At 36.8% G+C, this 13716-nt stretch overlaps 1 protein-coding gene across 1 annotated transcript in view; it reads left to right on the plus strand.

Moving 5' to 3' along the window:
• Positions 1-13716, plus strand: part of NHLRC2 (NHL repeat containing 2) — a 29941-nt gene that overhangs the window by 4785 nt on the left and 11440 nt on the right. Inside the window, exons 3-5 of the mRNA XM_038140175.1 lie at positions 1313-1768; positions 4095-4216; positions 5311-5440. Of these exons, the coding sequence (XP_037996103.1) occupies positions 1313-1768; positions 4095-4216; positions 5311-5440 (708 nt within the window). The remainder of the gene's footprint in view (positions 1-1312; positions 1769-4094; positions 4217-5310; positions 5441-13716) is intronic.

The raw sequence follows: 13716 nt of genomic DNA on the forward strand, positions 1-13716 counted from the left end.
ATGTTAGGGTGATCCTAAGTCATTATAAACGTTATAGCACATGTGCCATAGCTGTATTGTCTGGAAGTTCAGGAGATCTGTTTCAAAGTGAAGACTGCTTTCCATAGGATTGAATGTCGCCCAGCATCTTTATCTGATACGCTCTCGCTGCTATCTTCACTGGTGCTATTTCTGTACTTCAAGAGGCATTCAGAAAGTTATTTTAAACCCCAGTGCATATTCAGTTCATGTTATCAGCAGTCCAGAAATTACTTCTATAAGAGGAAGTACTTTTTAATATTCAGAAATAGCTTGGCACAAATCCAAGGTTGTGCTCTGCTGTAATCCTTCAAAGAAAGTGTTTTAAATGGAGTGTGTATTGTTATTTCTGAGCACAGCATCCATCATTTCCACAGGAGTTTTCCTCATGAGGGGATGTTGTACCTTACTTGTGGTGTTCAGGTGTTGTCTATAGAATTGACTTTCTAGCTTTAATTATGTTTTTGAAGGACAGATACAAGCGCTGGTGCTGATCCCTTCACAGTTAAAATATTTTACCTGCTTTTTGGACTTCAGCAGTTAATGATTGCACCACTTCAGCTGTCTGATACTGCAACATTCTGTTCCAATAGAGTTGATAAGACTGTATCAGTTATAGTGAATTTTTAATTTTTTAATTGTGAAATTGTTATATTCAAGCCTGCCTTGTTTGTGATGAGTGTTGCTTGTCATTTTGTCATAGTTGTCAGTGCTGCCATTTTTATTTGAAATACAGAATACCGTATTGATATCAGAGGCCTATTCATTATATCTTTAACTGTTTATCTAGAAGTAGTTATGTCCAGGTAATTCTGGAATTCCAAGATTTGGTGTTATTTTTGTGGCTTCTAGGTAACTGTGAAGAAGAATTTTCTAAAATGTTATGGTTGTGTACAGGAATCAGAAGACAAAGAGGCTTAAGGATCTTAAAAATACCCCAAAGTATCAGTTGAACAGCTACAACTTACCCACAATTATTTTGAAAGTATTTTCTAGCTTAGTATATAGAATTCTCAGAAACTGAGAACAATTCATGTCAGCCAGCTGGGGAAGTAATTGGTCCTAAAATTTGGTGATTTTACCTAACAGTTATTTCTGAGTTTCAGTATTTTCTATACATAATTATCTATATTCCTACTGAGATGTAATTGCTTTCTGTTTGTTCAAATCCTCTCTCATTCTGGGAAGCAGTCAGTCAGATTATGAGATAATGTGGTTCATTTTTCCTTTTCCTTTTTTTTTTTTTATTGTTATTCAAATACATTTCAGTGCACAACTTCATTTTTCTTTGCAGATGGTCTTGTTATAGTTGGTGTCCATTCAGCGAAATTCCCAAATGAAAAAGTTCTGGATAACATTAAAAGTGCTGTTCTGAGATACAATATTGTCCACCCTGTAGTAAATGATGCAGATGCAACACTGTGGCATGAGCTGGAAGTATCCTGCTGGCCAACTCTGGTCATTCTTGGGCCTCGTGGAAATATGCTGTTTTCTCTTGTTGGAGAGGGACACAGAGAGAAATTGTTTTTATTTACTTCTATAACACTGAAATTCTACAAGGAAAGAGGACAAATCAAAGATAACAGCATTGGAATAAAGCTGTACAGAGACTCCCTTCCGCCTTCTCCTCTGCTGTTTCCTGGCAAAGTGACTGTAGATGATTCAGGAGGAAGGCTGGTCATAGCAGACACAGGGCATCACAGGATTTTGGTTACTCGTAAAAATGGACAAATTCTACACACTATTGGAGGTAAGGACATATGTGTAAGTTTATTATAGTTTCAGTTTAGGAGTAGAGTGTGTTTGCTGTGCCTCCTGGGCTGGTTCTTTTCCTACAGGATCTGACTGTTTGTAAGCATTGCCGGAATTTGTTTTGTACTAAAATCACTTTTACTCAATTTGGGGGGATATGGTGTAAGACCATCAGTGGGAGACTGATAATGCAATTGTCAGAGATGCCTAATTGTTTTGCCTTGCTTCATTGACTAAAGTTCATGTTTTCATGTGATGTCCAATACAAATTACAAAAATGCATTTTGTGTTCCTCTAAAGGAGTTGCAAATGGTTTTAGGTGTAAAGGATATACATCCACATCAAGCAGCAAGGTAGGGAAAAGACCAGAGGCTGTAATGCTTCCCTTTCCAATAGAAGTGAATTTTGAGTGGTGGTGGTGATGTTGTGAGGAGAGGTTTATCATATGTGTTTTTGTTTGGTTATTGAGTTTTTTCAATGGAAGAGCATTCCTATTTAGGATCTCCTCTCCTTTCAAAAGCAGAGGAGAATTACTAAGGACAGTGGCATTCCAGTACTTACTGAGAATGCAGTTGCCTTAGTACAAATAAAAAGACCTGTCTTCTCGTCAAATCTGAGTTGATAATGTATAAACAAGTTATGAAACTAGTGAAAATATATAAAATTTAGTTATATTTGTTACAAAGTTTATAAAAGTTACATTTCAGCTTTAGAAAACTAACATTCATAGTTGCTTTTGTGAAATAACAATGTGCTCTACAATGCAAATGAAGACAATTTGCACACACTTTGTATGCTTTACTGTTTCACAAATGAATTGTTCTTTTTTAAAACCTATTAAAATGGTCAGTTACATCTTAGTGCAGCAAGCATTTAACTGTTAGGACAACCAAAATAGACAGATTTGAAGCGTTGAATCCTCAGATTATTGAAAACAATGGTTTGTTTATGTCTCAGAATCAGGACTTCTGCTGATGTGTCCTATATTACTTAGTCTGGAATTGACTAATGCCTGCCCCAGGGCAGGATCCTGCAAATCTCATAAAAATACTCTTCTGTATAAAGAAAGGAGGAAAAATTCTCTTGCTATTTGAAGTAACACTGCATTGTCTAGACAGGCTATTTATCCAAGTTAACCTGATTTATTATTAAGGCATTAGCCTAAATACCTTTCTCCTGTGGGATGTGCAAACAGAATTTCTTACAACAAATATTAGAGAATTTGGTTTCTGCTTGATACGTGAGAAGAAGTCTCTGCCTACAAGCTACCCTTTCGTGTTCTGGGACAGTCATTAAACAGGAATTCAGGAGTGTCCTAAGCTCCAAACTGGTACCTTCCTTCCTGTGGCATTGTGTACTATTCCCCTCCCTGGGGATGTGCCCCCTCACACTTACAAGGGGAGCTGCTGGAATCTGACACACCAGTACTTCAGTCCTGTGTGTGTGATAAGGTGTAAATTGATTTCTGACAGGAGGTTGTAAAAGTTTGTGTATTTCAGTGACTCAGTTAAATGATTCAGTGGGCAGAAAATAATGTAATGAAGTTGATAATGCGTAATAAATGTGGGCATGCACAAAGGTTGAAGTTGTTATTTGCATCATAAATCATGGTACACACGTAATTCATACCTAAATGTCTACTGCTGACACATCCTGCTAATGCACTTTAAATGCTGCCTCCTCTGAAGTACAGTGCTTACCTTCAGAATGTTATGTTCCTTTCTGTTTCTTGACTGTTGTATGCAGAAGAATGCCACTCCATCATTCTTAGTGTTCTTTTGTGTAATTAGTTCCATATAATCTTTTTCCTAATTAGTTTTCTTAATGAGAAAATGTTGCTAATCAAATATTAGTTTCGTTTATGATTACACCAAAGTCTAAACCAATGATATGGAGTTGAGCTTTGGAATTTTTTTCCTGCTGGCTTGCTTTGATGTAGTCAAGAATAAAAAAAAACCCTGTAGCTTTTTATTTTTGTCTTCCATTGTTGCTGTTTGTCTTTTAGTACAATTTAGAGCCCTATTAGGACTCCTCTAGAACAATTTAGAACCCTATTAGACTTCTCTTTAAAATATGAGCTTAAAAAAGCAGAGAACTTGTGCAGAATGAGTTCAGAGCTTAATAGCACCAGGCTATTTTGATTACATAGCACAGTGACTAAAATGAGACTACACCAAATAGTAGTAATATAAAATGTATAAGGTGCTGCTGTGAAAGCAGCTCCTGGAATATGTAATTCTCCTAGAGCTTTAAATGCGTACACTTTATTTTTAAAGTAACTTTTTTCAGAAATTACTTTTGCATTTGCTGTGTTTTATTTATAGGTCCAAACAGTGGAAGGAGAGATGGAGGATTTTCAGAGGCAGCTTTCAACTCACCACAAGGAATCGCTATAAAAAATAATGTTATTTATGTAGCTGATACAGAAAATCACCTAATTAGAAAGGTAAATTTTCCATAAGGAAATTCAAAGTTTAATCTCTTGTACTGTATTCTACTTACACAGGTGAAAATTTACACCACATGAATTACTCTCCAAATAACATCAGAAAGGAAATTTGGTCCACTATCTTATAAGGAAATACTGTTGTGCAGGGCTTTTTTAAGGGCTGCATATGCATTTGTGCTTCCTTTTAAGTGCAGATGAGGTGGTCTACTCCTTATAGCATAACAGGGTTTTGGTTTTAGTTTGGTTTTTTCCTAGTCACTCTTACTTTCCTGTTTTGAGAAACATCTATTCTTAGTGCCGGAAGCAAAACTGGTTTTGTTTCGCTTCCAGTACTATCAGATTCTTATCTACAGTTATTGTAATGCTGTGCTGCAGTGAATATCCAAACTTCCCTTGGCTGTTTGGATCTCTCAAATGCAGGTATGTGCCCAGAACTGGCTGCAAGTGTTTTCTTTTTGATTCAACACTTGCAAAGTTTTAGCATGTTTAGGAATTGGAATCTTGCATTAGGTTAGGTCAAATTTAGGATAATCAGAAGGTAAGTTTGGTGATGCAATATCATATTGTCTTATTATTTGAAGTATTGTGTGCATCTCAGAAGATCTTGGACTTGAGTCCTCACCAGTATCCCTTTTGTGACCAGAGGAGGTGTACCCTTAATGCATCTGAGGTGCCTTTGTACAGATTATTTTATATGGAGATGGGAAATACTGTTACAGTATGTGAGTTTTCATGTCATTCCTATATGAATTTAAAATCCACATCCATTGTTTATCTAAGTATGTATCCAGAAATTTGTGATGCTTTCTTCTACAGCTGTTGAGCAAATGCTGAATGAGCAGTGTTAATTTTTGTTGCACATGGAATAGAGTTCCGTGCACACGGTTTTCATTCTGCCTGCTGCTTTCCCGCCCCCATACTCCCTGTCCATCAGCAAGCATGGAGGTAAAATTAATTATTTCCCTATAAAGAAACCAAATGCCTGATATTTGTTAGGATTTCTCTGGTTTTGACATCTGTCTCAAGTTATCTGTAACTTTGGTCAAGTTAATTTCATACGTTCATTCAATGTGTCATTTTGCCTCGCACAGATTGACCTGGAGTTGCAGGTGGTGACCACTGTGGCAGGCATTGGGGTGCAAGGTGTTGATAAGGAAGGTGGAGCAAAAGGAGAAGAGCAGCCCATCAGCTCTCCGTGGGATGTGGTCTTTGGAAGTTCAAGTACTGTATCAGTTGAGCTTTAACGTCTCATATTTACATGTATGACTGCTTGCTAAATGTTTTCCTGTTTTGCTATTAATCTGAGACAGAAGAAGTAAAGATTTACTGTAAAACTGAGTCTAAAACACAATAGTTTCTATTGCAAATGGTAACTGCAATTCTGCTTTGGATCCTGAAATGGTATGTGATGGAAGAAAAATTCTTTTTGTGTCAAGTTATGTAGTTACTGGATCCAAACACGGAAGGAAATAATGATTGCTTTTGTTAAGCCAGGCTCACTTAAGACGCAGGTACATTTTACAGGAAGCAAGTATTGTCTAAAAGTTCCTTTCCTTGACTATACAGACATGTCTGACCACTTGTAAATATTTGAGTTTAGGAAATAAAAATAATTTTATTGGGGACCTCTGTTTATTCCTGTTTAGGTGACATAAAATCATTAGGCTCAAGATCACTGTAGAGTCAGTCAGGAGAGGAATACCTTAGCACAAACCATGCAAGCATCAGGAGGTAAAAAAAAGCTTTGCATAATAGGATGCAAGAATCACCTTCTGAGCACTTAAGTAGCTTTCTTTCCCAATTAACACACACCTGAGCCTGGCATCTCATGGCTGCCATGTTTTCAGCTGTTACTGACTGTGAGTTGAAAGTTTTCTCATGTTTCCATGTCAGTCTAATTTAGAAGTTGCAGATGCCAGTTTATGAACAATGACAGAACAATGCTTTGATGTGGCTTAAAACCCTTAGGTTGGTATTTCAGCCAGGAAAAATTTACTTCCAATATTGGAATTTCTTTTATCTGCAGAAGAATGGGGTGTGGAAGGAGCATGATTTATCTCTAATATCTTGAAATTAGAGGTGCTTTGTGGGTTTAGTGACATTTTACTGACCTGGAAGCATTTGTTAAAATCTTGTGTCAGTTATGAGGGAGGAAAATAAACTGAGGGAACATAGAATCACAGAATGGTTTGGGTTAGAGGGGACTTTAAAGTCCATTTTTCCCACCCTCCTGCCATGGGGAAGGACATCTTCCACTAGACCAGGTTGCTCAAAGTCTCATCCAGCCTGGTCTTGAGCAATTCCAGGGATGGGGCATCCACAGCTATCCTGGGCAACCAGTGCCAATTCCTCACCATCCGCATAGTCAAAAATTTCCTCCTAATTTCTAATGTAAATCTGCCCTCTTTCAGTTTGAAGCCATTTCCCCTTGTCCTGTCACTGCATGCCCTTATCAAAAGTCCCTCTCCAGTTCTTGTTTAGCCCCTTTATGTACTGGAAGGTGCTCTAAGGTCTCCTCAGAGTCTTCTCCAGGCTGAACAGCTCAACTCTCTCAGCCTGTCTCCATAGCAGAGGTGCTGCTCCAGCTCTCAAATCATCCTTGTGGCCTCCTCTGGCCTTGGTCCAACGGGTTCATGAAGCTGCTTCAGAAATGCTCAGAGTGTAGAATCTTCTGGTACAAATACATTGTCAGTATAGACAGAGTACAATCTGCAGCCCTGGGTACTTGAGTGAGCAACTGGGATGTGTTTCTAGATTTAACACCTCCATTAACATGTCTTGTTCAACAAAAAAGCAGCTTTTTTCAAAGGTCTGCTCAGCAAGCCTTACAGTCTGTGTTGAGCATATGGGATCCTAATTGGAAGGGCAAGGTGAAGCACCTGAAAGAGAATCTCACTAGATGTGGGCTGCTGCTAATGCAGGCAGGAGTTTTACTGAATTTTGTACCATCTGATTTTCCTTTTGTGAACCAGGAGACTTGTATGGCTGGATGGTGTCACTTTCAAGAGATCTTGAACCAGAAAGCTGATCCCTGTGGGATGTTATTGCAGAGCCGTTTCACAGATCAGCAAAGAGGGGACTAATAATCAGTGCTTCAAAAACTTGAGCTGGTTAACAGAACTATTCAAAGTATCCTATAATTTTACTTTTTAATTTTTCATGATGCTTTCTTCTGCTTTTGTCAGTAGTTAAATATATGATTTTTTTTTTTAGTTTTGAGAGCTCTGCTTGTTAAATGTTAATTGATATGATAATTGTTATCAACATGAACATAGTATTTACTGAGTTAGTCACCTGTAGAGGATTAGTCATCTGTACTGTTCAACACTGCTGAATTTTAATAAGCATTTGCATAGAAATCAGATCCTCTGAATGCACTTTATTCAGACCTATGCAGTTTTTTTCATATTCAATTAGAACCTACTAGTCAGTTGTCTATTTAGATTGCCACAAAATATAATATAAGCTGTCAGTTAAGCAGACATTAAATCAATTAAAATTCTTTTTTTTTTTTTGAGAGGGTAATAAGCCTAATAGATAAAATGGGGGAAAATATACATTACTGTAATAGCAGTAAATTCTAAAATTCTTTAGAAAGCTACAACTGGAGAGAGTTGTAAAAATGGAGAGTTATAATGAATGGAATGTTAACAGGAATCTGTCTCAGAGTATGAGGAACCAGGGCTGCAGTGCATGTCTAGCAAGCTTTTTTTCACTGTCATAAGCTGCCGTGACTTCTTTAAGTTTGTTACCAGACATCAAAATAGTTTGTCAGAAATGCAGCAGGGTTTGCCAAGGTTGCATTGTTGAGTTGCAAAGCTGAGTTGCAACTTGCTTGAGCATAGTGGGATCTTCTGCTGCTCTGCAGTATAACATCGAGTGCTTTTGTGCCTCTCAGAGTGCTGTCCTACAAGCTTATACCCTGCTGTCAGAACGTTAAAACTGGTCTGCCAGTGTCTCTTTAGGCACTTGGATGGGTGGAGTGATTTATGAGAGTTTCAAAAATTACTTTTGTTTGCACCCACACTGCAGTGTCCTTTTTTTACCTATGCTTATATCTTTCTGTGCAAGTTGCAGGAGTTAACATGCACTTGAACAAATGTAGGTTCATTATTACAAATCTTAAAAGTTTGATTTTTGTGTTAACTGGTGTGGCATGTGGGAAATAACACCATACCATCCCATTTTCCTTAGATCTGTGTAGCTTAAACTGCAGTTTCAGAAGATACATTTGTAGTTGTTTATTTAAATATGGATTGTATAGTTTTTAAACAAGTGATACTTCTGAGAGTTTCCTTTCAGTATCCAAAGCTATGCTATCCAGAACATGAAAGGGAGAAAAAGGAAGCTGAAATGTTTAAGCAAGTTATATACTAAACTAGATAGTATTAAACAGCTTATGCTGACCTTTTTCAAAGTCTCAAAGGGGAAAGATGGCAATCTTCTAAGAGAAAGGTTTTTCCTCTACCATTGACATTTCTTGAGTTTACTCCTGTATACAGTTTAGAGTATGTATTGACCAACTGAAAAAAAAAATTTTTTCTTTAAAACTTTAATATATAGGTGGTTGAGAAATGAAAAATACTGAGAAAAACTTTAAGGTCATGGATAAGTTAATATTCAGAACTGATGCTATGTAGCATTCTTTTAAGTATCCACATAGTATTTTCCTAAGTAGGCTTTTGTTGCCCTGTTCTATACAGATCCTGAAATCTGAGACAAAGATTAAGTGAGTGTGAAACACCATTTAAACCAAATTTGGCACAAATATCTCCTTTTGAGGCAAGGGAGTTAATGGAGACAAAACAGATGGTAGGATTCAGACAGTGTATTCTTCCTTGTCATCTTTTTTATTTCTTTAGTTGTGGCCACTGAGCTTGTGTTTTACCCTCCTGTTAAAATTCTTGAATGAACTCCATGGATTAAATTCTGGCTTTGCTGAGGTTGGTGCTGAAATTTGCATTGATATAGATTGTGTGGGAAGTGGAAGGGGAGGGACAGCAGCTTAAAAATACATTACAAAATTACTGTGTGCTTTTTTAGCTTTCTCTGTTGTGCCCTTCTATTTTTATTTAGTGGGTGTTGAAAGCAAGTGATAGTTTAATGCACAGTTGATTTGAGCATGAAATGTTCTTGATAGCTGCATTCTTGCTGGAAGGAGCAGGACAATGACCTGTGCTTGGTGACATAACCATGTGTTTCACATTCCAAAATCTGGTCTTAAACTGCATGATTGGAATCTATTTATAGAAACTCCCAAGTACAATACTGACCATGCTTTCAGTAAATTTGTTGGAATTTTTTATATCAATTTAAGTATTATGTAGATAGGATTTAAATGAAAGTACAGTACTTTATCATACTGGTGCGATTTTTATAGCCCTTAAAAGGCAAAAGTATGTAAGACATTTTTCATCCTTCTCTGTGTTTCTGCTAGAGGGTTGTTTGGTACCACTGCATTCCAGAGCAAACTTTTTTTTTTCCTGTATTAATCATGGTGATTCGTTCATAATGTAAAAAAAAAAAATAAAAATCACTTAAGCAGTAAGCAGTTAGCATTTCCTGCTTGAGCTCAGATCATACATGAAATGTTTATGTCTGACCTGTCTGTATCTTGAAGGGATGCTTTCTTCTACATGTCACCCTTTTTCCTTCTAATCTGGTCTCATTCTGTCATTGAGGCTGTGGCTGTCACTGTCCTGTGGAAGGAATTTTCCTAGGTAATAGCTGAAAATAAAAGAGCTGCTTTTGCTATCATCAGGCTTTACTTTGGAATAATTTTCTGGACAAAGCAAAGCTAGAATTCTTCCAAAGATACGTTGTGTATGTGATATGACTTCATGATGTAGCAATGTGGATTTACTCTGAATGCAAAAGGCCTGCTCATCTCTTTAGCAGTTTCCTATACCAAGTACAGCTCAAAGATACCCCATTTGGCTTTGCCATTGTACAAGTTTAGTTCCACAGAAAATCATGGTAAGAGACATCACTGACACAGAACTGCATTGTCTTTATTTTCTTGTTGAACTAGATCCTAAATTACTTGTAAATAGGCATTATTTTTTATTTTAGATTCTTGGAATTTCAAAGAAGAAGTAACTTCATTAAAGAGAGAGGTGAAGTAAAGTGGAGGTTTTATTCCTGTGTAAGAGCTGTTTTAGGTGAAAAAGTCTTTAGAGAAATAAGAAAATAAGAAGTTACAGGGCAGGATTGCAGTGAAGCAGGGCCTTACACAGTCTTATTTTGGGTTTATGAGTACTGCTGAATAGTAATAGTAACAAAATTGATTAGTATTTTGCATGTTCATTATATAAATAATTTAAGAAATGAGGTACTTATGTCAATATTTTGATATAAACATTCCTGTGACATACCAAGGGCTGAAGTCTTGATGTAAGGATATAATGAGAGTAGTGACTGAATATTCACCAGTAATCTATCTCAATTTAGTTTGACAGACTACTTTTCCAAGTTGTACTTCTCTATGTCTTGACAAAATGCATAATGACAGTGATTGCTTTCTGCAGTAAAAAAGAAGCAGTTGGGTTAGCAGAGTTGCCATCCTAGCTGGTGTTGAACTTAGAATTGTTTTGAAGTCCACGACTTGAAACTGCCTTCTGTAAAAGAAGTATTGTATTTGTAAATGGAGTGATGGATCTCATTCTCTCTGTTCCACAGTCTATTGTCTGATTCTATTAATTAAATCTATGTTCACAATAAAGAAGCCTAAACTACAAATCAGATGTCTAAAGAATACTTGGCCTATCAGTTCTTTATTTCAGATGCAGAACTGCTGAAAATACACATCTTAGTAAGTCTTAGAGAGGTTTTGCCAGGCATGCTGGGGTCAGAAGGAGACACATTTTTTAGCTGTTACAATTTGAGGCTGGAAGTGCTTTTGAATATGGAATGCAGGTGTTGGAAATATAGGGAAACCATGGTGCTGAAGTACCCTCAAGTGTGTGTGTTTGCTGTGCTTAATAAGGAATGGATAAAACACATAACCAGGCTTAGCTCCTTCTGTAGCTACAATGATGTATCCCAACACTAAATAATCCAAATTAGTTCTTTCATGATTGCAAATACTATCTCTTCTGCTTGTTTTTGGTTTTTGGTTTTTTTTTTAATATTTACTGCCATTACAGTTAGAGGGCCTGAGTTAGAAAACTTGGGAAAGAAATAAAAAAGTACTTCATTACAATCATAATTTTTAGCTCCCTATTATCTCCTCCATATGAAACCCCCTTGGTATCTAAATCCAAGGATTTCCCTTAATGAGAGGGAAGGTATGTTAACTAAGGAGGAAAATTCCAGAAGCATTTTGTCTCATAAAGGGTCGTGCCATTTGCATGATGCAGCACTGTGTGAAAGAGTGACAGGTAGCAAAAAAAGAAAAAAGGAGGAAAATTGATTTTTAGTCATCCAAAAAAGGTTATGTGTACTTGTAAAAGTCCAGACTTCACTGATAAAGCATTCCTTTGGAGCTTTGCTGATTGTGTCTCATGACAAACACTGATTCTCTATTTTTATGTCACATTTGCATTTAATTTGCTGAACTTCCACTGGCGGAAGAGCAGGTGAGATGTGCATTCACTGTGCATGTGCCTGTCTGTGAACTGCAGGGTGTGTTGTGTAGCCCCTTTTGCTTCTTGAGAATTTGCAGAGGATGAGTTTACCAACAGACTTCTTCCTTGGTTCTTTTTAGTTCTTCAAAGATAAAATTAGTAGACAGGAATAATATTTTCAGACTTTGGTCTATTTAGAAAATGTCAGTGGTGCCAGCCACAAAATGTAACTTTGATTCCCAGGCTTTTATTTCCCAGACTGGAAGTAAGCATGCAGTCCCAGATAGAGAGGCTGAAAGTGTGGGTAGTCCTGGGAATGGAATCCCTTCAAACAGATACTGCTCATGACTGGTGCCAAACAAAGTAATTTCTGTGCATTCAGACTGACTCACCAGTAATGGTCAGCAGTGTTCTGACTGTTTGAAGATGTGCCTGTGTGCAGACAGCACTGTGACTTCTTAACACACAGACACAGCAGAGCCAGATTCAGGAGCTGCAGCATTATACAATAACTGAGGCATCATCTAATGGGGAATGTTTGTGCACTCAGAGCTGTAGGTCACTATTAGTGAATGTTTATAACACAAGGAGATCCCGTTTGCAAGCCATACCTCACTTGGATACAGGCACAGCACAGATAAGAAAGCACATACCCTAATAAGGAGAAACTACTCTGCATTTTTAAAGCAGCTCAAGATGGGTTGGAATGTGGTGCTTAATTGAATAAATGTAAGAGAATTGCTTTTTTCTCTTATGTTGTTTTATAATAAATTCTTTAGAAATAAATACTTTCCATTCATGGATGATAGGGAGTTATTATAATGATGGCATTACCATAATTTTAGCATTCTGGCTCTCCCTGGCCTCCTTCTCCTGTGAGAACTGTACAAGGATAACAGTGGTGATGTCCTCAAACTGTTCTGTCGTGAAAGAAAAATTTTTTCTGCCTTTTGTGTCAGAACATAAAGTATTAAACCATGAGAGGACTACTGTGTTATAAAATACCTTAGCTGCGCAGCATTAGTTTTAATTTTCTAGGTTTGTGTATTTTTTTAATTAAAGTTTTGTCATATTCTCCACAATTTCACAAAGAGCCTGTGCTGTTTCCATGCTTACATCCATTCTCTTTGTTCTAACAGCCATCCAGTAGAAAATATTTGTGTTAAAATTTATGACAGCTATGAAGCTCTTACTTATTTTTACTGCCTTATTCTCTAGTTGAAGAAGAGATCTTCTCTCTATCAATCTTACATATCCAGTAAAATTTGAATTTAATATTGATACTTTTTTCCCCATATTTCATACATCTTACTGGGTGCAGAATTAGAGTAAGAAGCCTTTTCAATTTTTCAACATCTAGCTGTCACAGGAGAGTTTTCAGTCTGTGGTATTAGAGAACTGGATAGATGAATGGAACAGATTTTTCAACAGTACTCAGTTCAAGTCTTACTCCTTCATTTAATTGGTGGATAAAGTGAATATTAAATAATTAACAGAACTTTCTGAGATAACTCAGAACGAATTGCATAGCATAGCAAGATAAAAAAGCTCACTTTCTGAATAGACCAGTGATTTTAACAGTTTTCATTCTGTGGTACTTAGAATAGTAACATCTCAATGTGCAAGATATGCATAATGGAAATAGAAAATCTTGAATCTGAGCAGTTACTATATAGGAAGGAGTGAAATGATTTCATAATCTTATTTTCTCAATTTAAATCTCTTAGAAACGAGCTCTAATCAAAAAGTGATTGGGAGGTGTTGTTTTTGTTTTTTATCCTGGAGTGTTTTTGGCATTGTTGGAACTTTGGTAGCATTTCTGGTAATTTATAAAATGTGTGTTTTGCAACTCAATTTGCAAACCTTTTTTGATCCAGAAAAAGCTTTTAGGCACTTTGCAAGTTTGACTTTCATTTTTGGAGCTCTAGTTTA

The sequence above is a fragment of the Motacilla alba genome, chromosome 6 (genome assembly GCF_015832195.1).
Source record: "Motacilla alba alba isolate MOTALB_02 chromosome 6, Motacilla_alba_V1.0_pri, whole genome shotgun sequence".
NCBI classification, from domain to species: Eukaryota; Metazoa; Chordata; class Aves; order Passeriformes; family Motacillidae; genus Motacilla; species Motacilla alba.